A 25,193-nucleotide genomic window follows, 5' to 3' on the forward strand; every position below is an offset into this window, starting at 1 on the left:
AGGGACAGCAGGCAGATATTCTTGCGTCCCTCCCACCTCCCCGGGTTGGCTTCTTAGCTGGCTTATCTTAACTGGGGACCGCGCGCCTCTGTCGGGCGGGAAGGCACTCGCGCGTGCGCGGTGCGGCATGCCAGAACTTTCCAAGTTCTTAGAGTGCAATCACTCTAAAATTGTCCGTACCGGGGCTCCGTCGGTGCCGTCACCCATCAGTCAAGAATATCTGCCTGCTGTCCCTGGATAACACCTGTTACGGTAAGTAACTGTGCTTTACTGCCTACTTGATATATACAGAGTAATATACATTTTTTGTGTTTTAATCATGCAGTAATAGACAAGGGGATTAGGTGAACAGGTAGTTTTTTATTGCTTTCCTAAAGTTCATGAGCCCTTCGAGGGATCTGATCTGGGGGGGGTAGTTGGCTGAGGCAGTTTTCATTGGCTTGGCTGGCTAAGGCTAATGGCCAAACTAGCCTTTTAGGCAGGTCTATCTGTTTTTAGCCAGCCAGCTGATGAAAATCAGCAGTGACATGGCTGTGTCATGTGACATAGCTGGTCACCGGACTGACCATCGAGCCCAATAGTCAGTGGAAAATAGCCAGATATCTCCATCTGAATATTGGCAGGTAGCTGACCAAAAGGGACTTAGCTGGCTGGGTGCTGTTCCTGGCTGGCTAAGTCCTGCTGAATATTGGAAGGAAAATGTTCATATATTCTCCACCCAGGACTGGAGGGCTGAGGGATACAAAGCTTGTCTTCTCTTGGCCTGCATGGCTTAGGAAATGGGTAAAAGGATTACTGAGCCTGTCATTGCTAGGATCGGAGGGCTCAGAATGTGTTTGTAGGAATAATAATAATAATAATTTATTTTTATATACCGCCAAACCATCAGTTCGTGGCAGTTTACACAATGGATTTACACTAGCGAATAGAAATCCAAAGTCATAAAACAATTTTTAAAATAGAAGAAAACACAATTCAGAATAAAAGCACTAAGGAAAAGATACAACCTTGTAAAACTTGTCAAAGATAGTAATTACAGAGTACAATTAATTACAATATAGTAAATAGAAATTACACAATACAGTTGATTGTACGAATAATCATAAATTGATTCAAAGCTTAATACCTTAATAAATTTAAAAAATAAAATCAATTTTGTATTTCATATTTTTTGAATAGATAAGTTTTAAGATCTTTCCGGAATTGATAATAGGTGAGGGATGGAGAGATAAGGGCGTTCAAAATGAATTCATTACTCCTGCCTGGAATGCCAAGGTCCTATCCAATGATTTTTTATAACGATATGCTTTAACTGAGCTTCGGGTATTTTTCTTCCTAGTATAAAATCTAAAATGGGAAGAGAGATAAGTTGGTGCTAAACCAAATGAGCCTTTCACATACAGGACTGGATAAATTTGGCAACCCTTCACACCTGGGTTATGTCTTAGCAATGATTGAAGGTCCTGGGAAAGGTCCTCCTTAGACAGATGTCCACATTGCATGTTTGACAGTGATTTTCCTACTTGGGAGCTGCAGCAGTGCCTGGAGACTCTCTGTATAGAGTCTTGAATTGACATCCCCTCAGGGTGTCTCCTGTGAAGCACAGTAACAGCATTAGGTAGGGAGAAGCTCCTACTGGGCCTGCCTATTGTGTAGACAAATACAGGACTTCTGTTTCTAATATGTTAAACACATCATAAGATAACATTTTTAAAACATAAATGTCTCCATCTGCAGAGGGGAGAGCCTAAGCCAGCCACCTCCCTGATCACACAGAGAACTGCTCTAAAGAGCTCATTACTTTGGCCTTTTAGTGAATGCATGCAGCTTCCTGGCATTTTCCGTAAATTGAAAATGAAATACTTTTAAAGCTAATTTACTGCCATTAAGCCAGTAATTAGGAAGTCATCAGTTGTGCTGTGAGTGACTGTATTACGTTGCTGAAGTAAGCAGACAGATTTATAGAAGCAGTCACAGAGCAAGCCTCCAGTGCTCTCCTGGCTTAAGCTAAATTGAAGTGAACAGATCAGGGAATAATTTGATTGTTACAGGAGAAAGTTAAATATGGCCTGTATTTCTTTCCACACTCCAGCACCTTTTGTCTTCTCTGAAGAAAATTATTTTTGAAGTTTACTTAAAAAAATAAATAAACCCTTGAAGGCACATGAGAACATATAATGATGGTCATGTCCACTTATCAACTATCAACCCTAGAGTTAGGAGACCTGGGACCTATTTCACTGATTGTTTTTGCAGTTCAGCCCATGTTAACAAGACCCATTTCATAGACCATACTGATCCCATCTCCCTTCTATATTTCCCTTACTAGGGTCAATGTTCTCTCAAGCTATGAAGAAATGGGTACAAGGAAACACAGATGAGGTGCAGTATGCTTTATTCGTTTATATGTTGGTGCTCATTTTAACATCTAGTGTTCTGTCCTATGTAATTCATGGACTCTTCTGTGTATACAGCCAAATACAGAGGAGTTGATAAGCAGTAATAACAACAAGGTTTGGTGCCACTGCTGTCCATTCACTTCCTGATACCCTGTTTCCCTGAAAATAAGACCTATCCCGAAAATATGCCCTAGCATGACTTTTAAAGATACTCCTAATATAAGCCCTACCCCAAAAATAAGCCCTAGTTAAGATCAACCCTCAAAGCCCCCCCCCCCCGAATGTTCCCAACACTCCCTGACTCCATCGCTGACACTAGTGCTGCCCGATTTGCCGAAAAAAATTGGACTCGTCAATTCAGCAACCCCCCCACCCCACCCCGGTGAGACCTGACATACCTCCACTCTGAAGCCTCCTAAAGCAGCGCTCTGAACGGGCTGCTTTGTGGTCTTCCCCACTGGGGTATTTCCCTCTGCTGCATCACAGGGTGAGTCAGTAGGGTTCTGCTGCACACAGGAATGGGAAGGAGGGATAGAAAGATGCACAAGGGGATGGGTGAGAGGGAAGGAAAGATGTTGCACATGGGGGGGGGAGAAAGGAAAGAGGAAGAACTGGGGTGGAGGAGAGGAAGGGAGAGATGATTGTTGTACATGAAAAAAAATAAAGACATCCCCCAAAAATAAGCCCTAATGCATTTTTTTGGGCCCAAAATTAATATGACACTGTCTTATTTTTGGCAAAACACGGTAGCAGTCTGCCTGCAACACCTAAACATAGAATATTTGGCTGTGTTTTCATCATATCCCAGCAGCTTGTAGGCAGAAGGATGATCAGATGAACTGTATTTTTTTTTTATTAAATAAATCAGCCAGGCTCCTTTTCTCTTGTTTCAGGCTCAGGAAGAAATGGCTTGGAAGATAGCCAAGATGATTGTCAATGACGTTATGCAGCAGGCAGAGTGTGAAAAGTCATTGGAGAAGTCTACCAAGGTAAGTGGACTCATACCCACCCTGCAGCAGCTCTTCTGTGCTGGACCAGCTGAGCCGTCTTCCTGTGCAAAGATGTGCATGCAGATGGACTCAAGCCTTCTTCATTTAGCTTCTTTGCAAACTCTGATCAGTTGTCTTGCTAGCAATAGCCTCTAAGCTAGGCACTTCATTTAACTGAGAAAATTCCATTTCTTATCACCTCATCCATTCTTCATACGTGCAACATTTGAAATGTTTTGCAGAAGGTAAGTGGTTACAGTGGCATAGTAAAAGGGGGGTGCAGACCGCCCTAGGCACCGTCTTAGTAGGGGTGCCAGCGCCTCTCCACCCCCCTCCATGCCACGCTTGTGCCCTCCCTTTCCCCCTCCCCATACCTATTTAAATCTTCACCAGGGCAAACAAATTCTGCAGCCTGCTGCTCAAGCTGGCCTTGCTCCCCTCTGAAATCACTTCAGATTGCTGGTCTGGAATATCTTTCTCTCCTTCCCTTCACCTGGTCTGGCTTCTTTCCCTCCCCCTCCAGTAGTCCGATATCTTTCTCTCCTTCCCTTTTCCCTTCTTGTGGTCTGGTATCTCTCCTTTCCTTCCCCCCCTTCTTCCTTCTTACAATGGTCTGGCATCTCTTTCTTTTTTTTTTCTCTCCATCCCCATGGTCCAGCATCTCTCCAGTAACCTCCCCCAACCCCCCTGGATCCGGTAGTTACCCTTCTCAGCAGTTGTTCTTTCACTCTTCGGGCCACCGGTAGTGTGAGTGAAGTAAGCACACTGCCTTTGGCAGCCCAGAAGTTTACCCTCTACTACTGCTTCCCACCTTTGCAAGGACAGCAAGCAGAATTGGAAGGAAAGCTTCCTGGCCACCAAAGGCAATGTGTTTACTTCACCCACACTTCTGGCTGCTGGGAAGGAGAAGTGTTTGATCCTTTGGCGGGAGGAAAGGGGGGATGGAACTCTGGACATCTGCAAGGGTCCCCCAGAAGGTCTTTGTGGACTGCCATTTGCTCGCGGGCCTTGCAATGAAGACCACTGATCTAAGATGACAATCTGGTGGTGGTTCACCAGAAGTGCCATTTTAATTTGTGTTGCTGTGTTAAAACTTTTATCTTGGCTTAATTGAATAAAATCTCTCTTTTTGTATCAGTCATCTGGTACCACTGATGACAGCTTGATGGCAGCTTAGGAAAAAGAGCATCTTGTGGTTCCTGGCCTCATTCAGATGGTACAGAGAAAGTGTCTCATTGTATGCGAATTGTGAAGAACTCTGAGGTTTCTTTATACCACTGATGTAGATCTTCACAGTTCTCCTGTTTCAGTTGAGTGATGGGGGCAGGTTTCTACCTCCCAGCATCCCCCCACACACACACACAAAAAAAATGATTTATTTGAAGGAATGTAATATAGTTATTGGCTGATGGTTGGGAATAGGAGAATGGGGAAAAGATTTTAAAAATAGTAAATTCTGCAGATAGTCCTTCATGGTCCAGAGCCAGTTTCAAAATGTGTTTATCTGAAGTCATTGCAGCACCTTATCATACTTCCTTTCCATCCATGAACAAATTATTTTGTGGTGTTGTTTTTTTTTTTTCTTTCTGTTTTTATCAGCTCTGAGCTCAGAAAGGAGGACATATTGTAACCTGGTTCTGAGGTGACCGTTCCCACTTTGGTGGATTCTTCTTCACGAGGCTAGTGAAAACAAAGTTCTGTATTGATATCTGCATGAATATAAGAGTGCAGAGAGTAAAAACTTGAAGATCCCTCCTCTATTCATTATTCCTTCAGAGCAGAGCAGGTTCTGCTGCGCACTGATCTCATCTGAATGAATGTTTTAAATGTATGAAGAAGCATCCCTTTGTTGCAGCCCTAAGAAACTGAAGGATTTACAACCATTTTAAAGAACAATGCTGTCTTGAACGTACCGAAGACCTCGGATGGGATTTTGTTTTCACTTAAGCTCTGGTGTGCAGGAAGTAGCAAGAACAGGTCACCCTTCCCTGCTTCCACAGAGCAACAAGGCATCACTAAGTGAACTTGGCAGGGATAGGGTGCAGTTGCATTTTATCTTTCCTTACTTTGAAGTAGATGTTACCTGTCTATGAAAATAAAATGAAAGAAAAATAAAGAACACCTAGCTCTCTACTTCCCTACTGCATTTCCCCAAGCGCAGACAACAGTGGGTTAGGACTGAGATGACGATATCCTTGCACTAGAAAAAGCTCCAGTGTTTCATAGTTCTGAATGTCTTTGCGCCTGATAGAAAGAACCAAACCATGTGTTCTTCACCTAGCTTTTCTTAGCCCTTTCATACATACATCCCAGAATATCATCATAGCAACAAGAAAACTAGAATCCCAGGTCTTGATCTTACATTGTTTCCCCTGGTTCTCATTAGTAAACCATAGATATTTTCCAAACAGTCCTTCCTCTAACATTGTCACTCCAATGGGTATCAAATTGCCCACTCTGGTGTGGTTCTTCAGAGCACAGAACATGCCAGCCCTCACTCCGTTCCGTCACTGGAGATTTTATTCCTGTTCCCAGGTACAATGTTTAACAGGTTTATTGTCTAGTTTGTTTTCATCTAGGTTTTTACATTTGACAGAATTTAATGTGTTTTTTTTCCAAAAGGTTGTCACAGAAATAAAACGAACTTTATATAAACTATTAACAAAACTCCAGTGTTCACAAACAAAACAAATGTTTGTACTTTAGAGATACAATTCATTGCAATATTTCACTGTATAAAGACATGTACTGTTTAATAATGAGATGCAGAAAAAGCTGTGTATAGTGTTTTTGGTACTATGTACCATTTTGATTTTTTTTCCATGCTCAAGTATTCATGTACTTAAGACATAATCTATTTAATTGTGTTTGATTTAAATATATAGAAAAAAAACAAAAAAAAAAATATATATATATATATATATAAAATATTAAAAGTGATATCTGTCTCTTCTTTGTTGGTGAAAAGAAAATACCCAGGCCTAACAGATATAAATGGATCCCTTGGTTTGTTTTTAGGTGGTTTTGTATATTATTTTAGAGAGTTAAACAAATGAGGATAATGTCAAAGGGGTAAATAACATAATACTGTTTTCACATGTATAATTTCTTACTTCTCAAGTATATAATCTCATAAGAAATGCCCGCACCAGATCAGACCGTGGGTCCTTCTAGTCCGGTGATCCACACCCGCGGAGGCTCAGATAGGTGTTCCCCGACGAGGACCTTGGTCACTCATATCCCTCAATGTGTCTTGCAAGAAGATGTGCGTCCAACTTGCCCTTAAATCCTAGAATGGTAGTTTCCACCACAACCTCTTCTGGGAGTGCGTTCCAGGCGTCCACCACTCGCTGTGTGAAACAATATTTTCTGACATTTGTCCTGGTCCTGTCTCCCTTCAGTTTCAGTCCATGACCTCTTTTCCGAGTCACATTTGACAACGTTGTTTCTTGCTCCTGTTCACACTGGGAATTTACTCCAAGTTTAAGGGCTCCTTTTACAAAGGTGTGTTAAGGCCTTAACGCGCAGATTAGCACGCGCTAGCCGCTACCGCCTCCTCTTAAGCAGGCGGTATTTTTTCGGATAGCATGCTAATCCAATGCATGTGCTAAAAACCTTTGTTAAAGGAGCCCTAAATGTGGACCGAAGTGTCTTTTCTTCAAGCTTTTTCCTGGCGTTGACTGAAAACTCCATGCACATACATTTAGCTCAGTCAGATAAATGCACTAATTATTTATTCAAGGTAGCTTAAATCATTCAAACCTGCAGTTAAGCCAGAATTAATTTTTCCAGCTGCTATAGCGACCTTTATCAGATTCTATTAGGCCCTTAGCGCCACCACTCAGAACTCAAACTTCTCATAGTTCTAAGATTTACGTGTCAGCTCGTCACTGGGTCTACTATTTTCTTATCTCTACAAATTATTTTCTTATCTCTACAAGAGCATAATGTTTCATTTATTTCTATAATTTCCACTCTGTAAGCTGATACTTAGCTTGTGATTAAGTGGTCTCTGCTAGAGATGTCAATGCCGTTAGGGATGTCAAAGTCCAAAGCTGACATGTTTCGCTCAAACCGCTTTTCAAGGCTCCACCCCTATTCCCTGCCAACAGCCACTGTGGTGGCGCTGAGGGCCTAATAGAATCTGATAAAGGTCGCTATAGCAGTTGGAAAAATTAATTCTGGCTTAACTGCGGGTTTGCATACATTTAGCTCAGCATTAGCTAATCCTGAATTAACCAACCTGGCTGTAATTGGTTACTCCAATATAGATAGAACAGTACAAGCACAAGCAGTGGTGCGGGTGGAGCAGGTCAGCTTAAAAGGCCACAGAAGCACCAAAAGCTTACCTCCCTGGCTTGTACCTTCATTTCAGTGGGACTGTTTGCTCCCTCTGTTGTGGCTCTGCAATATTTTTAAAAGCACTTCTGTTTCTTGTGATTGGATGAGGAGTTTATTTTGCTAGCATTGATATGACATAAGAATTTTCATTAAAAAATTTTCATTTTTGAGTTGTTGGGGACTTTTTATTGGTCGGTCTGGGAATATTCCATGTGAAGAATCTCATGCCAATAGAGGAATTCAAAAGGCAGTTATTCATTTGTTACCAAATGCATAATTAGCCTATCCATATATCTTCAAAATATTAATACGGATATTAAGGGGACAGAGGGACAACAAAGGATGGAGAAATACTATAGATGATCAGCAGAAAAAAAAGGACCAGGCATGGAGAAATCTGGTCAGTACAAAAATTGCAGTATGCCAGTTTGACAAAGAGTGACCAAGATGATAAAGGGGATGGGAATCCTCTCATATGAGGAAAGACTAAAAAGATTAGGACTCTTCAGCTTCAAAAAGAGATGGCTGAGGGGAGATATGATTGAAGTCTACAAAATCCTGAGTGGAATAGAACAGGTACAAGTGGATCGATTTTTCACTCCATCAAAAATTGCAAAGACTAGGGGACATTCGATGAAATTGCAGGGAAATACTTTTAAAACCAATAGCATATTATGCATTAAACATGCCAATAAGAACATAAGGATTGCCATCCTGGGACAGATCGAAGGTCCATCCTGGTTCCAGCAGTGGCCAACCCAGGTCCCAAGTACCTGGCAAGATCCAAAGGAGTAAACCAGATTTTATGCTGCTTATCATAAAAATAAGAGGGGATTTCCCCAAACCATCTCAATAATGGCCTAAGAACTAAATTTTCCAGGCCTTTTTTAAACCATGCTAAGTTAACTGATTTTTCACCATATTCTCTGGCAATGAATTCCAAAGTTTAATTACATGTTGTATGAAGAAATATTTTCTCTGGTTTGTTTTAAATCTACTACTTAGTAGCTTCATCACATGCCCCCTAGTTCTAGCATTTTTGGAAAGAGTGAACAAGTAAATCACATCTACCCTTTCCACTCCACTCAGTATTTTATAGACTTCTATCATATCACCCCTGAGTTGCCTCTTGGAGTAGTGTGTTCAATTTTGGAGATTGTATCTGGCAAAGGATATAAGAAGACTTGAAGCGGTCCAGAGGAAGGTGACAAAGATGTTAGGATGTTAGGTTGTGATAGGCCAAAGCACGCTACAGGGGTTCAAGGAAGGTTTAGATAGGTTCCTAAAAGATAAGGGGATTGAGGGGTACAGATAGAAGTAGAGGTAGGTTATAGGAATAATCAGGGACCACTTCACAGGTCATAGGCCTGATGGACCGCTGCAGGAGCGGACCGCTGGGCGCGATGGACCTCTGGTCTGACCCAGTGGAGGCAACTTCTTATATTTTTCTTAGGAGGTTTGCACTAAAGGACATATGATGAGAGACTGGAAGTCCTGAATATGTGTACCCTAGACTAGAGGAAAGGAGGGACAGGGGACATTTGATTCAGATGTTCAAATACTTGAAAAGTGTTAACGTAGAACAAAATCTTTTCCAGAGAAAGGAAAATGGTAAAAACCAGAGGGCATCATAATATGAGGTTGAGGAGTGGTAGACTCAAGAGTCATGTTAGAAAATTTTTCTTTACAGAGAGGGTGGTTGATGTCTGGAATGCGTTCCCGAGGGAGGTGGTGGAGAGGAAAACAGTGACAGTCCAAAAAAGCATGGGATGAACACAGAGTATCTCTAAAAAGAAAATAATGGCATATATTGAAGAACTAAGGCCAGTACTGGGCAGGCTTGCATGTTCTGTGTCCCATATATGGCCATTCAGTTGAGGATGGGCTGGAGTGAGCTTCGACGGAGACTCCAGTAGATGCACAATACTGGGCAGAACTCTGGGTTTTTGGCCCAGAAATATATTTTAAAAATGTAAATGAAATCATTAAAATATAAAGAGTGCATGTTTGGGTAGACTGGATGGACCATTCAGGACTTTATCTGCCATCATTTACTATGTTACTGTTACTATGTTGCTCTGTAGCTTTTCTAATTCCACTATATCTTTTTTGAGCTACAATGACCAGAACTGAACACAGTTATGGCAATACTATGGCTAGTGTAGCTGCCAGCAAACAAATTGTAGGCACAGTAAAGTACAGTTACTTACCGTAACAGGTGTTATCCAGGGACAGCAGGCAGATATTCTTAACACATGGATGACGTCACCGACGGAGCCCCGGTATGGACCTTTTAACTAGAAAGTTCTAGTTGGCCGCACCGCTCATGCGCGAGTGCCTTCCCGCCCGACGGAGGAGTGCGTGGTCCCCAGTTAAGATAAGCCAGCTAAGAAGCCAACCCGGGGAGGCGGGTGGGATGTAAGAATATCTGCCTGCTGTCCCTGGATAACACCTGTTACGGTAAGTAACTGCTTTATCCCAGGACAAGCAGGCAGCATATTCTTAACACATGGGTGACCTCCAAGCTAACAGAGGGAGGAGGGATGGTTGGCCATTAGGAAAATAAATTTTGTAACACGGATTGGCCGAAGTGTCCATCCCGTCTGGAGAAGGCATCCAGACAGTAATGAGTAGTGAACGTGTGAACTGAGGACCAAGTGGCAGCCTTGCAGATTTCCTCGATGGGCGTGGAGCGGAGGAAAGCCACAGAAGCAGCCATAGCTCTGACCCTGTAGGCCGTGACAGCACCTTCCAGTGAGAGACCAGCTCGAGCATAACAGAACGCAATACAGGCAGCAAGCCAGTTGGAAAGCGTCCGTTTAGAGACAGGACGACCTAGACGGTTAGGATCGAAGGTCAGAAAGAGCTGAGGGGACGAGCGGTGAGCCCTGGTACGGTCAAGGTAGTATGCAAGGGCACGTTTATAATCCAGCGTGTGCAACGCCTGTTCCCCAGGATGAGAGTGGGGTTTAGGGAAAAAGACAGGCAACACAATGGACTGGTTGAGGTGAAAAGCCGAGACCACCTTGGGAAGGAATTTAGGATGGGTACGCAGAACCACCTTGTCATGGTGAAAAACAGTGAACGGTGGATCGGCGACCAGTGCATGCAGCTCACTAACCCTCCTGGCAACGAGGAAAAGCACCTTCCATGTTAGAAGTTTGAGCGAAGTTGTGGTAAGAGGCTCAAACGGAGGTTTCATGAGGGCTGATAAAACCACATTCAGGTCCCAGACGACAGGAGGAGGCTTCAGAGGAGGTTTGACATTGAAGAGGCCTCTCATGAACTGGGAAACCAGTGGATGAACCGTGAGAGGTTTTCCGTGGATAGGCTCATGAAACGCAGTGATGGCACTGAGGTAAACTCTGATTGAGGTAGACTTGAGGCCAGCGTCGGACAGAGAGAGCAAATAGTCCAGTACAGTTTCCACCACTAATGAGGTGGGATCGTGATGATGCAGCAGACACCAAGAGGAGAACCTGGTCCACTTCTGATGGTAACATTGAAGGGTGGCCGGTTTCCTGGAGGCATCCAGAATGCGACAGACAGGCTGAGACAGATTCTCTGGAGAGGTCAGCCCGAGAGAAACCAAGCTGTCAGGTGGAGCGAAGACAGATTGGGATGCAGTAGAGACTGACGTTGCTGCGTAAGTAGAGTAGGAAACACAGGAAGAGGAATGGGCTCCCTGGAGCTGAGTTGAAGCAGGAGGGAGAACCAGTGTTGGCGAGGCCACCGAGGAGCGATGAGAATCATGGTGGCCCTGTCCTTGCGGAGTTTGACTAACGTCCGCAACATCAGAGGTAGAGGAGGAAAGGCATAGAGGAACCGATCCGTCCAGTCGAGCAGGAATGCATCTGGGGTCAGACGATGAGGAGAGAAGAGTCTGGAACAGAACTGGGGCAGCTGATGGTTGTGAGGCGCTGCAAAGAGATCCACCTGCGGAGTGCCCCAGCGAGCAAAGATGGAGTGGAGTGTTGAAGGGTCCAGAGTCCACTCGTGAGGTTGAAGAATGCGGCTGAGATTGTCGGCCAGGGAGTTCTCTTCGCCCTGGATATAGACAGCCTTGAGGAAGAGATTACGGGCCATGGCCCAGGTCCAGATGCGGAGAGCCTCCTGACAAAGGAGGCGAGATCCGGTGCCGCCTTGCTTGTTTATGTAGTACATGGCGACTTGATTGTCTGTGCACAGGAGAAGAACCTGAGGGCAGAGAAGGTGCTGGAAGGCTTTGAGAGCATAGAACATGGCTCTGAGTTCTAGGAAATTGATGTGATGTTGACACTCCTGAGGGGTCCAGAGTCCCTGGGTGCGTATATCTCCTAGGTGAGCTCCCCACGCATAGGGGAAGGCATCCGTGGTTATGATCATGGAGTGAGGGGGTAGATGAAAGAGTAGACCCCTGGAAAGATTTGAGGAGTTCAACCACCATTGAAGAGATTGCTGAAGAGACGATGTCACAGAGATGGGATGAGAAAGAAGATCCGTGGTCTGCGACCATTGGTTGGCAAGAGTCCATTGAGGTGTCCTGAGGTGGAGTCGTGCCAGAGGAAGCACATGCACCGTGGAGGCCATGTGGCCCAGGAGGACCATCATCTGTCGGGCAGGAATGGAGTGATGAAGGAGCACCTGACGACAGAGGTGGAGCAGGGTCCGTTGACGATCGGAGGGGAGAACCGCCCTCATTAGTGTGGTGTCGAGAACTGCTCCAATGAACTGAAGTCGCTGTGTAGGAAGCATATGCGACTTGGGTAGTTGATCTCGAACCCCAGGAGATGGAGGAGCGAGATGGTGTGATGAGTGGCTTGCAGCACAAGCGGTGACGTAGGAGCTTTCACCAACCAATCGTCCAAGTAGGGGAACACCTGGAGGTTGTGAGACCTGAGGAAGGCCGCCACCACAATAAGGCACTTGGTGAACACCCTGGGCGATGAAGCGAGACCAAAAGGTAGCACTTTGTACTGATAGTGACGGTGCTGTATCTGAAACCGTAGGTAGCGACGTGAAGTCGGATTGATTGGGATGTGAGTGTAGGCCTCTTTGAGGTCCAGGGAACATAGCCAGTCGTGTTGAGAAAGAAGAGGGTACAGCGTGGCAAGGGAGAGCATTCTGAACTTCTCCTTGACCAGACATTTGTTGAGGTCCCTGAGATCGAGGATGGGACGAAGGTCTCCTGTCTTCTTGGGAACCAGGAAGTAGCGGGAGTAGAATCCCTGACCCCTTTGGTCCGGAGGCACCTCTTCGATGGCATTGAGAAGAAGGAGGGATTGAACCTCCCTCAGTAGGAGGGGGGTTTGGGGGGAGTGAGAAGCAGACTCTACGGGAGGATTGTTCGGTGGAAGAGTCTGGAAGTTGAGAGAGTAGCCGTGGCGAATGATGTTGAGGACCCACTGGTCCGATGTGATGACCTCCCAACGGCTGAGGAAGATGTGGAGATGGCCTCCGATTGGTTGAGGAAGAGGCAATGAAGGCGGGAGACTGGCTATGCCCTGGAGAGAAGAGTCAAAAGGGCTGAGAGGGTTTGGAAGGTGGCAGAGGTTTGGCAGGTTGGTTGGACTGAGAACGAGCCTGGGTGTGGTGTTGTTGCTGACGGGGCCGCCTAGGTTGTTGTGAAGGCGGATTGAGCAGTCTGGCTGAGAACCTGCGTTGATATGAGAACTGAGGTCTGTAAGGTCGAGCAGGTGGAGCCTTTTTCTTGGGTTTAACCAGTGTGTCCCATCTGGTCTCATGGGCCGAGAGTTTCTGGGTGGTTGAATCCAGGGACTCCCCAAAAAGTTCATCCCCAAGACAGGGAGTGTTGGCTAGACGGTCTTGGTGGTTGATGTCCAAATCAGATACTCTCAGCCAAGCCAGGCGGCGCATGGCAACAGCAATGGCAGAGGCACGAGAGGTCAGCTCAAAAGAATCGTAGATAGAGCGTACCATAAATTTCCTCAGTTGAAGGAGACTGGAAATTTGTTGCTGGAAAAGTGGAATCTTTCTCTCAGGAATATATTTTTGAAGGGCGGACAGCTGTTGGACCAGGTGTTTCATGTAAAATGAGAAGTGGAACGTGTAATTGTTCGCCCTGTTGGCCAGCATGGCATTCTGGTAGAGCCTTTTGCCAAACTTGTCCATAGTTTTGCCTTCTCTGCCAGGAGGGGTGGAGGCATAAACACTGGAGCCCTGAGTTTTCTTCAAGGTGGACTCAACAAGGAGAGACTCATGGGGCAATTGAGGTTTGTCAAACCCCGGGATCGGGATAACCCGGTAAAGGCTATCTAACTTACGGGGGGCCCCGGGGACTGTAAGAGGGTTCTCCCAGTTTTTATAAAAGGTTTCCCGTAGGATGTCATGCACGGGTAACTTAAGGAACTCCTTAGGCGGTTGGTCAAAATCCAGGGCCTCTAGAAAGGCTTGGGATTTTTTGGAGTCTGACTCTAGAGGGAGAGACAAAGCCGCTGACATCTCCCTGAGGAACTTGGAGAACGAGGATTGTTCAGGTTTGGAAGTGGTATCGGGCGCTGAGGGTTCCTCGTCCGATGAGGAGACATCCTCCTCGGTACCGGGAGGGGATTCTTCCCATAAGTCCGGGTCCCGGACCTCCGGGTGCGCATGCCGAGAAACCGGGGTGGAAGGCTCGGTATGGTGGGTCTTAAATAGAGACTTGCCCGAGCGCACCGAAACGGTACCGGGAGAGGAAGATCGGTGTCGGTCCCGGTCCCGGGAAGAACGGTGCTCCGCCCGGTCTCGAGGCGGATCTGTAGTGGTATGTGAGTGAACTACAGGATGGGCACGGAGTTGTTCCGCCGAGAGAATCGGCATGGACGTATTAAGTGGCACCGATGGGGTGGATACCGGTTGTTCGGTGCGGGGCTCGGGCCGGTCTGGTACCGAAAGGAGCGGTGCCAGGATAGTGGGTAACAGGTGCTGGAGTTGATGCTGCAGCTGTTCCTGTAATTGCGTTTGGAGGATGGCCGCGATGCGGTCATCCAAGGGTGGCACCGGAACCGCTTTCTTTTGTTTCGGTTCCATAGGTGCCGCTCCACGCCCCGGCGATGAGGAGGCCGATGACGAGGCACTCATCGAGATCGGGGTGGAGCGTTTCCGGGGCCGGCGTGAAGCCGGTAAGGCCGGTGCCGCCCCTGTGGCTGGCGGGCGCTCGAAGGAAGAGGAAGGCTTCTTAGCCGGCTTACCTGGCGCCAGCGGCGCCGATGTCGGATCGGGCGTCTTCGAAGTGGTGGGTGTCGATTTTGGCGGTACCGCCGTCGACGCAGTGGATTCCATCGCAGACCCGGTGCCAAATAGGATGTTCTGCTGGATCTGGCGATTCTTAAGTGTCCGTTTTTTAAGAGTGGCACAGCGGGTGCAGGAGTCCGCCCGATGCTCAGGACCCAAACACTGCAAGCACCAATTGTGTGGGTCAGTGAGAGAGATCGGGCGTGCACACCGCTGGCACTTCTTAAAACCTGGCTGCGGGGGCATGAATGGAAATACGGCCTCCGCAAAATCAAACCCGGAGGCCTGTATAGTGGCAACAGGCCCCGCCGGGGCTGGTTCGAAAAAGGAGAAAAAAGACAGTAATTTTTTTTTTTTGCAAAGGAGAATAAAAAGAAACCCGAAGGTAAGAAAAGTAAAATAATAGGAAAATTTCGCGAGCGGGAAGGCAAAAGTAGTTTCAACGGCCGTTGAAAAAAACACGCGTCTTCGCTCCGCGGAAACAAAGAAACTGGGGACCACGCACTCCTCCGTCGGGCGGGAAGGCACTCGCGCATGCGCGGTGCGGCCAACTAGAACTTTCTAGTTAAAAGGTCCGTACCGGGGCTCCGTCGGTGACGTCACCCATGTGTTAAGAATATGCTGCCTACTTGTCCTGGGATAATATTGGATTAAACTTGTATCCTAACAGAATCTGGGTATGCAGGTGTGCTCCATGCTCTGTTTAAGGGTGCCTAACAGGAAGCCCAAATGATGAAGTTTCACCTGTCTAAGTTTGGTCACATCATCAGAAGAGAGATCACTGGAGAAGGACATCATGTTTGTGAAGATCGAAGGAACCAGGCGAAGAGGGCGACCTGCAATCAGATGGCTGGACAGGTTGAAAACAACCATGGGAATGACGCTGGAGGACCTTTCCAGACTAGCACAAAACCAATTTCTTTTTAGATCCACAATTCATCAAGTCACTAGGACTTGAACATGAGTCAATGGCACCTAACAACAACAGGAAGCACCAGGTATAGAATTAGCCTCTTCAATTGTAAACCTGCGAACAGGAAAATTCCCTACCGAACTTGTATGTAATTTGCTTTTTCAGCTGTAGTTCAAGGTGTAAGCGAAATCTAGATAAAAATACAAATGATGTTTCAAGCATTGTTTTAAACCTGAGTTTTAATTATTTCAAAAATTTATAATTTGTTTAAAACCTAAGCGGCTAACAAGTAGACATACACAATTAAGAACAAAGATATACAATAAACTTTACAATACTTTACTAGATCAGCAAATAATATCAGGAGAACAATTATCTATGAAACCTTGTTTTCCTCTTAGGTGAGGAATATGGTGCAATTGTTTTATCCATATGAAATAGCTTCATGTCTCCCAGAAACTAAAGATTTCACACAGTTGTGAACACCATCTGCATAATATTAGTAAAACAAGAATTTGCCAATTTGGGGGAAAAAATCATTATAAAGGCTCCAGGAAACACAAGACAAGAAACAAATTCTAATGGTGCATTGACTGTGATGGGACAGGGGTGTGTATGAATTAAGAACTATTATTTTGCAGCTACAGGAAATAATTATGATCCGGACAATCCTTTCTTGTTTTTTTCAAAAGCTTCATGTCAGAAACTAAGGGCCTGTTTTACTAAGCCGCACGGCAACGGCCCCAAAGCCCTTTAAATCTCTATGGGCTTAGGGGCCGTTACCGCGCGGCTTTGTAAAATAGGCCCTAAATTTAGTCTAGCCTAGCTTCATGTGTATTGCTGGAAGAACTATACCAATTAATACACTTACATAGAGGATGCATCCAAAATATTCTCTATTGTGACTTTATTCATAGTATCTTATATCTTATGTACTCAGGAAAAGGCCTCGGAATTGGAGCCTACGCACAGTCCTATCATAGACTGAACCATCAGCGTAGCATTTTCTGCTCCTTGCTCCAGTCATCAGCCAGAAAAATCTGAGATTCTATTTTGATAGTTATTAAACCATTTCTTATTATCTTTTGTAATTTTTAATACTTTTTAAATAATTTAAATAGTAAACGTTTTAAATAGTACACTTCTTAAAAAATTTTTTAACTCATGGGTGCATCTCTCTGTCAGTTTGAGAAAATATTTGACAACTGAACACTTATCTCAGCGTTGCCATTGCTGTATCTATCACTTCGTATATTGCCTGTTTACTGCCGACGCAGCCAGAGTTTCGTGGGCATAACAGTCAGTCCACTGCTTCAGGGCCAGAGGCAGAAACATCCAGGCATTCTTCCGTTGTCGGCTGCCAAAAATTCTCACAGAAGAAGCAATACTTTCAACCACAGGTTCTGATTGCTTTGATGTATGTGGGAGAAATTTTATTACATTTGACAAATGGGTCTTCTGTATAAGTAAATTAGTCGCTTGGAGTAGATTGCTGTTAGCTGCTGTTATTTGCTACGTTACCGTATTACTGATACTACTGTGCCACCTATTGGACAGAGTTATGATTGACAAGGGAAATAAGAAACAGCAGCTGCTAAAAAATTAGAGCTGAGGGTTTACTTAAGAGCTAAGCTCCCTTTAAGTGGAGTATCTGAGCAACTGCTCATACATTCTAGAAGCATTGCTCACAGATTTAACATGACCAGTCACAAAAATACTTGCAAATCAGGAAAATTGTTGGATTTTAGAACGTGTTGCTCACGTGAGAAATTTGCACGCATTCAGCCAATCCTTGGAGCGTTGCTAGAGAGTTTGGTTTTCATAACAGATCCTGTTGGAATAAATAACCACTGAATAGCCATTAAGGGACGGATTCTGCAACCAGTATCAGCCGGTACCTCCAAAACTGGGGCCAGTTGCATGTCAATCATGTATTGGCGCCGGTTGCAGAATTGCAGCCACATGTAAAGTAGATGCCTCTATACATGAGAATCACAACCACAGGGGCTCCTACCAGAGCCTATGATCACTTCCAGTGCAAGCCACACTCACTTTGACTGTGCCTATATATCTTATTAGAACAATAAGAACATAAGAGTTGCCATACTGGTCCATTAAACCTAGTATCCTGTTTCCAACAGTGGCCAACCCAGGTCCCAAGTACCTAGCCTGGATCCCAAGTCGTAAAACTGATTTTATGCTGCTTATCATATGAATAAGCAGTGGATTTCCCCAAACCATCTCCATAATGGCCTATGGACTTCGTTTTTAGGAAATTATCCAAACATTTTCTAAACCCCGCTATGCTGATTTTACCATATGATCATTTTGGGGGCTAAATAAATAAATATCTGACCCAAAAGCTACCTGGAAGAAAAAAAGACATCAGAAGAGTCTTTAAATACTGTTTTGCTGCTCTAGCTGCTATTTCTCCCCCTTCTCCCACAAAAACTTTGACAGCACTGCTGTGAACTTGACCCTCTCTGTGTCCTAAATTAATTACTGCTGCCTGCAAAGATGGTGCACCTGCTCTCAACCCAGTTTTTTGGCACAGCTATGCTTGGTAACTGGGAAAATCGCATGCACGTCTCTCCCCGCCTCTCTCTCTCTATATCTTCCAGCAGCAGTTTATTTTAAGACATATAATTTGCTTTGCTATAATTACCAGTACCAGTCTAAGTGAAACGTCATCTTACTGTTTGAGAATCACAAAATACCTCTCCCTAGTGCAGAGTACAGGCACTGGCACGGTTTCCAGATGGCTAAAATGTTTTCCAGCACAACTCACACCTGAAAAATCATCATAAGCAGCTTACCATCATAGTGATGATAATAAATCCATTTCTTTATTTTGTTGTATTCTATTTTGACGGATTTTCTAAACTGCATATAATCTCGTCTATATGTACATTATTTTATGTCATCTGTTTAAAATAATTTCTGGATTTTATATATATGGTGACCAATTTGCACAAAACTTTGAGTAACAAGCTGATAACTAGCAATCAGCACAAACAACAAATTAGTGCAGTTAAATGGCTCCAACTAGAATCTGCAAGTGCACCTTGCTAAATGCTATTCTATAAAGATGTGCATGTGACTGAAAAGGGAGCGTTGCCATGGTTGGTCACTAAAGATGCATGCAGTAGGAAGATCCAAGATGGCGTCTTTGTGAGAGGTTGTAATCAGCAGAGACTCTTACCTTCCTAGGGCGCCAAAACATTATTGGTTTTTGTTCGTTGATTATGGGCAAAAGCCAAAGGAACATTAGAGAGCTTCCACCAACCTCTTCTTCTACACATATGATGAGGCAAACAACACTACAGGGCAGGGACAGCGGAATGCTGTCTTGAGGGGGGGCCTAGCCCCAGCGAAATCATGCAGCAGCTTCAATTTTAAATGATTGAGCAGCCGCCGTGCAGCATCAAGAAGGCTTGCCCCCGGAAGTCTTCATTCTACTTGTGGAGGCAGGCCTGCTCCTTGAAGCTGTGTGGCAGCAGCTACCCGATCATTTTAAGTTAAACCCTGGAAGTCAGCACCATTTTGGGGGAGGCCATGGCCCCCTTTGGCCTCTCCTGTTCCAACGCCTATGCTACAGGGAGCGTGTTTTCAGTGGCATAGCAAGGGTGAGAGGTGCCCCCTCCCCTGCCCTCCCAATCCTTCCCCAATCCCCCCTGCTGCGTGCACACACCCCTTCACTTCCCCCATTCTTTTAGTAACTCTGAACCATTCAATTAGCATTGATTCACATCCTATCCAACTTGAAAATAAAATCAAACTCCTAGGGGTTATTATAGACAAAGAACTTAATTTTCATCACCAAATCAGCAATATCACTCAGAAGTGTTTTTTCAAACTAAGACTCATCCGCTCTAGCCTTTCTCTATTAGACCCTTCCCCCCTATCAGCATTCTGATTCACTCCTTTGTTATTTCCAACACTGACTACTGCAATACCTTATATCAAGGTATTATACAAAAGGAAATTGGCTGGCTTCAACTATTACAAAACACTACAGTTAAGCTCATCTACAAAGCTAAAAAAATTCGACCATGTGACTGACCCCCCTCTTGTTGAAAGCCCACCTGTTCTTCATCATATCACTTACAAAACACTTCTGTTAACATTTAAAACCAAGCAGTCCAATTCTCCTGCATTTATCAATAAACTTCTCATTCCATATGTCCCCACCTGGAATTTGCGTTCCACCACTCAAAATCTTCTTTCTGTCCCCTCTATTCGTAAATTATTTCTTGACTCTACCCGCAAAACCATTTTCTCTGTCATTGCCCCCCTCTATGGAACGCCCTTCCTTCAGATCTTACACAAGAAACCTCTCTTGAAAAATTCAAATCTAAACTTAAAAACATTCTTCTTTAAAGACGCCTACTAATTTTGACTTACTTAAGTCAATAAAAGCCCTAATAGCTTCTAAGCAGTCGGCAGTACTGAATTGAAACGCCTCTTTTGAAGCAATCCAAACCCTACTCTATTGTCTAAGCCCCTCCCTCTCTTCCCTCCCTTTTAAGATTTTATTTTCTCATTGTATTTAAGCTTTCACCTTTCCCATTTTTTTCCTTTTTGTACCAGTAAGTCAATTTGTTTTGTTGCTCCTCCACTTTTTATTTTTAAGTTTTTAGTTTAACAATATTTTGATAACTGTAAACCATTTATGTATGCTTTTGATAAACAGTATATCAAAGATCAAATAAACTTGAAACTTACACTATATTTGTCTATTTTTCTATAGTTGATACTGAGGTGACATTGCATATTTTAAAGTCATCGCCTTGACCTCATTGAAAAACAAAACAAATATAAATGATAACATTTTCTCTGTGTACAATGTGCTTTGTGTTTTTTTTTAATTTTGTGGTTACCATTATGTATTATATTGTGTGTATATGAAAAATGAGTCAGGGGCAGAGCTTGGGTGGGGGTCTTGGTAACATAGTAGATGATGGCAGATAACGACCCGAATGGTCCATCCAGTCTGCCGAACCTGATTCAATTTAATTTTTTTTTTCTTCTTCTTATCTATTTCTAGGCAAGAATCCAAAGCTCTGCCCGGTACTGTTCTTAGGTTCCAACTACTGAAATCAAAGCTCACTCCAGCCCATCTACACCCTCCCAGCCATTGAAGCCCTCCCAAGCCCATCCTCCCCCAAATGGCCATATATAGACAAAGACCTTGCAAGTCTGCCCAGTACTAGCCTTAGTTCTTCAATATTTACTATTATTTTCTGATTGTAGATCCTCTGTATTCATCCCATGCTTTTTTGAACTCCGTCACTGGAGCCCAGTGTATAGAAGCATGCACTCGTAGTAAGCCACTACTATGTGGTCCTTTTATCAAGCTAAGGTAGGGGTTTAACGCACGTAATACCATGCGTTAAACTGCCTGCCGTGCTAGCCACTAACACCTGCATTGAGCAGGCATTAGTTTTTTTAGCCAGCCGCGGGGGTCAGCGCGTGATGAAATGTCAGATGCGCTAACCCCGCTAGCGTGGCTTGATTAAAGGACCCCTATGGTCCGGGCTGCCTGCAATGTGTTGCTCCAGTGGCCAAGGAACAAGAACCCAGCTCAGGGAACCAAGCTGAGACCTGGGAAATGGCTCTAGAGTTTTACCAAGAGCCAAGAGGGGAGTAAAGATTCAGCAACTAAACAGGAGGAATACCAGAGAACCAAAGCAAGAAACGCACAGAGTTTGTGAGACAATATAATAATAATAATTTATTTTTATATACCGCTATACCCAAGAGTTCTAGGCGGTTCACAACAGTCAAGCTTAATACATGCAATGCAAATGAATACATCAAATTAAAATAAGAACATAAACAATGCCTCCACTGGGTCAGACCTGAGGTCCATCGCGCCCAGCAGCCTGCTAACGCGGTGGTCCAACAGGTCCAGGACCTGTGTAGTAATCCTCTATCTATACCCTTCTATCCCCTTTTCCAGCAGGAAATTGTCCAGTCCTTTCTTAAACCCCAGTACCGTACTCTGTCCTATTACGTCCTCTGGAAGTGCATTCCAGGTGTCCACCACACATTGGGTAAAGAAGAACTTCCTAGCATTCATTTTGAATCTGTCCCCTTTCAACTTTTCCAAATACCCTCTTGTTCTTTTATTTTTTGAAAGTTTGAAGAATCTGTCCCTCTCTACTCTCTCTATGCCCTTCATGATCTTGTAAGTCTTTATCATATCCCCTCTAAGTCTGAAAGATTTGGCAAAGTTAAATGCATACAATATAGAGAAAATACAGACAATTTAAAATAGAATAAAAAAGTATTGAATTAAAAGATAAGATACATTAAGATACCAGCCTGTTAAATAGTTGTGTCTTTATCTGTTTTCTAAAATTAAGATAAGAAGAAGCTTCTAACATGATTTTGGCAAACCATGTATTCAGTTTGGCCGCCTGAAATGAAAAGGTTCTCTCGAGGAACCTCTTGTAATGACAGGATTTTATAGAAGGGTATGCAAACAGATGTATTCTTCGTGAACTCTTATTAGTGTAATTCAGGGTAAAATGAGAAGTAAGATAGCCTGGTAGCATGCCATAAACTGCTTTATAGCAGATGCATGAAAATTTAAATAAGACTCTAGATTCCAACGGCAACCATTGGAGCTTTTGATAACAGGGGGTAATGTGCTCCCATTTTTCAAACCAAAATTGAGGTGAACAGCAGTTTAATATGGAAACAAATGTTTTCCCGAGAAGGAAATATGGTAAAACTAGAGGGCATGAATTAAGTTTGCCAGCTGATAGACTTAGGAGTAACGTTAGGAAATTCCTTTTCACAGAGAAGGTGGTTGATGCTTGGAATGCCCTTCCATGGGTGGTGGTGGAGATGAAAATGGTGAAGAAATTAAAAACAACACAGGATGAACACAAAGGATCTCTAATTAGAAAATGAATGATATAAAATGAAGAACCAAGGTTGGTACTAGGCAGACTTGCAGTCTCTGCCCCATATATGGCAATTCGGTTTAGGATGGCAGTATTTTTGCTGTGTATGTCTGGTAGCACTATAGAAATAATTAATAGTAGTCATTTGGACAGTGCTGAGCAGTTTTTAAGGGTCTGGCTCTGTATCCTGCAAATGACAAGATGGTTTGAATTGGCTGGAGCGAGCTTTGACAGCCACTCCAGTAGTTGGAACCTAAGGCAACCAGATTTCTACGGTTTATGTCCCAGAAATTTAAAAAAAGACAATTTAATCATGAATTTTTATAATGCATGTGATTATTGTGCAGGCCGGATTAAACCGTACACAAATCTCTATATATATATACACACACAGAGCAAAATAACAGCTTTATTTTCTTTTCTTGAGAAAACTGGAGCCAGAAATGCTCAGGATCAGGTTTTCTTTGTGCAGAAGAGAGAGTTTATCCCGACACCTTGTTCTCTAGCCTACAAACTCCAATTCTAAGGTAGCCATCCTGTTGAGAATACAGAATTAATCATCACAAAGCTCTGAAACCACCGACAGAACTAAGTAGCAAATGTCAGAGTGAGGCTTGGAACGCACATGAGCACTAGAATGAGGCTTGGATATCTTTGCGCGATTTGATGACATCATCATTGGGCGTCTCGCTGTGTGCAGTGACATGTGCAAGCTGAACGTGGAGGTCTAGGGAGAACTTTGCTCGTCTCTCAGTGAGTTTTAAATCGGGTAGGAGTTTGTTAGCGAACGGGTCGGGAGTATTTTTGTGTTTGAATGGAAGAAATCTTTGTATTTTAATTTGTTGTTTTAATCTGTGAAGCTTGATTTTAAAAAAGGAGCCACACTAAAACTGAGAGATGAACTGTGGCAGGAAAAAACTGTGGAAATTTACGAATAATAGTGAAGGAGTAGCCTAGTGATTAAAGCTGTGGGCTGAGACCCAAGCCAGGAATCAATTATTGCTGCTACTTCTAGTGACTTTGAGCAAGTCACGTACAGAGGGTGCCAAGGGTGGTCCATTTCAAAAAGCCTCATCACCACAATGAGTAAGATTTTCTAGCAGTGTCCATGGTATAAATTTGGAGTGATCTGTATGTTTTGCTTTCTAAATTCTGCTCAGGTTCTATGGCAATAGTTTGTTACCCTCTAGGTTTGGAGTCCCCAATGTTGCAAGACTCAGTTCCTTCTGCTCCCATGGTGCACCATCTCTCTTTCTCTCCCCATTTGTGGGTTTAAACATACATCCCAAAACAATGTAGTATTTGGAGTCTCTGAATCTATCCATTGAAATCAGTGTTGAAGGTACCCCCCCCCCCATGGATCATCTTTCCTTCTCTTCCTTACTGGTGTTGTCCAGCATCTCTGCCTCCTGACCATGGATCCAACCTTATTCTGTCTCTGCCCCCCCCCCCCCCACACACACTTCTCCAATATCTCTAGAGGTAACAATAAGTTTTAGATGATGAGGGGGGGTGAGAGAGAAGAACAGATGGTAGATTGCATGCAACATGGAAAGGGAAGTGAAAGGAAGGATGCCAGATCATGGAGAAGGGAGGGAAGTGGAGTGAGAATGTCGGAGCATTGGCAAGGAGAGATACAGATACTGGTCTGCAGTGGTGAGAGAGCACATTCCTTAATGCAGGTAAAGAGGCCTGCTCAGCATGTGAGCTTATGAGAGCAGTCAGATATGTAACTGGTACCTCAACACTTGTAAATTGTAAACCCTCCAGAAACAGGGAATGATACCTACCTTGGGCAAGTCACTTAATCCCTGTTGCCCTTGGTACATTAGGTAAAGTGTGAGCCCACTGGGACAGATAGGGAAAAATGCTTGAGTACCTGAATGTAAACCACTTAGACTATAAGTGATATATAATACAATAAATAAATAAAATTTGCCATTAAACGTCTGCTGAAAAGACATGAACAAAATCCAAAAATTAATATTTCATATGCAGATTATTCATGTAAAGAACATTAATGTTTTGAAATGTAAATATTTTGTGATGACATGTATGTCTGTGTTTTTGTTTGCAGGTTCTAGTGATGGAGGGAAATGTGCAGAGATTGCTTGTTCAGTTTAAGGATGAAAGTGGAGACCTGCTGGCATCACCTTTTGATGTCCCAGTTGACATAACGCCTGACAAACTGCAGTTGGTCTGCAATGCTCTCTTAAAGAAGGTATTTCTCATCTAGCTGTAGTCATAAAAAGTTCATAAGGTAATTAAGTTCATAACTTAAGTAGCTTTCTGAGAAATAAGGGGATATGTTGTAAAGCTCTATTTTTACCCATCTTTAAAGATGGCATCCTTTGTTTGAAAAACAACCTCATCTTTGCTAAATGTTACTAAATGAATACAGGTGTGCTCACAGGGGGGGGGGGGG

At 43.9% G+C, this 25,193-nt stretch overlaps 2 protein-coding genes across 4 annotated transcripts in view; both read left to right on the top strand.

The window, feature by feature from the left end:
- AKAP10 (A-kinase anchoring protein 10) overlaps positions 1–5,507 on the top strand; it is a 109,227-nt gene extending 103,720 nt beyond the window's left edge. Inside the window, exons 13-15 of the mRNA XM_033922735.1 lie at positions 2,330–2,382; positions 3,293–3,388; positions 4,988–5,507. Of these exons, the coding sequence (XP_033778626.1) occupies positions 2,330–2,382; positions 3,293–3,388; positions 4,988–4,993 (155 nt within the window). The 3' untranslated portion in view covers positions 4,994–5,507. The remainder of the gene's footprint in view (positions 1–2,329; positions 2,383–3,292; positions 3,389–4,987) is intronic.
- Positions 5,508–23,453: 17,946 nt separating this feature from the next.
- Positions 23,454–25,193, top strand: part of NLE1 (notchless homolog 1) — a 42,105-nt gene continuing 40,365 nt past the window's right edge. The window contains exons 1-2 of one of the 3 annotated variants that reach the window (XM_033922892.1): positions 23,454–23,521; positions 24,846–24,989. In XM_033922892.1, coding sequence (XP_033778783.1) covers positions 24,855–24,989 — 135 coding nt within the window. In that variant the 5' untranslated portion in view covers positions 23,454–23,521; positions 24,846–24,854. Of the gene's footprint in view, positions 23,538–23,560; positions 23,855–24,845; positions 24,990–25,193 lie in introns of those variants that run through there. The other 2 variants (XM_033922893.1, XM_033922894.1) reach the window with 2 other exon arrangements.

Source organism: Geotrypetes seraphini, chromosome 15 (genome assembly GCF_902459505.1).
Source record: "Geotrypetes seraphini chromosome 15, aGeoSer1.1, whole genome shotgun sequence".
In the NCBI taxonomy this organism is placed as follows: Eukaryota; Metazoa; Chordata; class Amphibia; order Gymnophiona; family Dermophiidae; genus Geotrypetes; species Geotrypetes seraphini.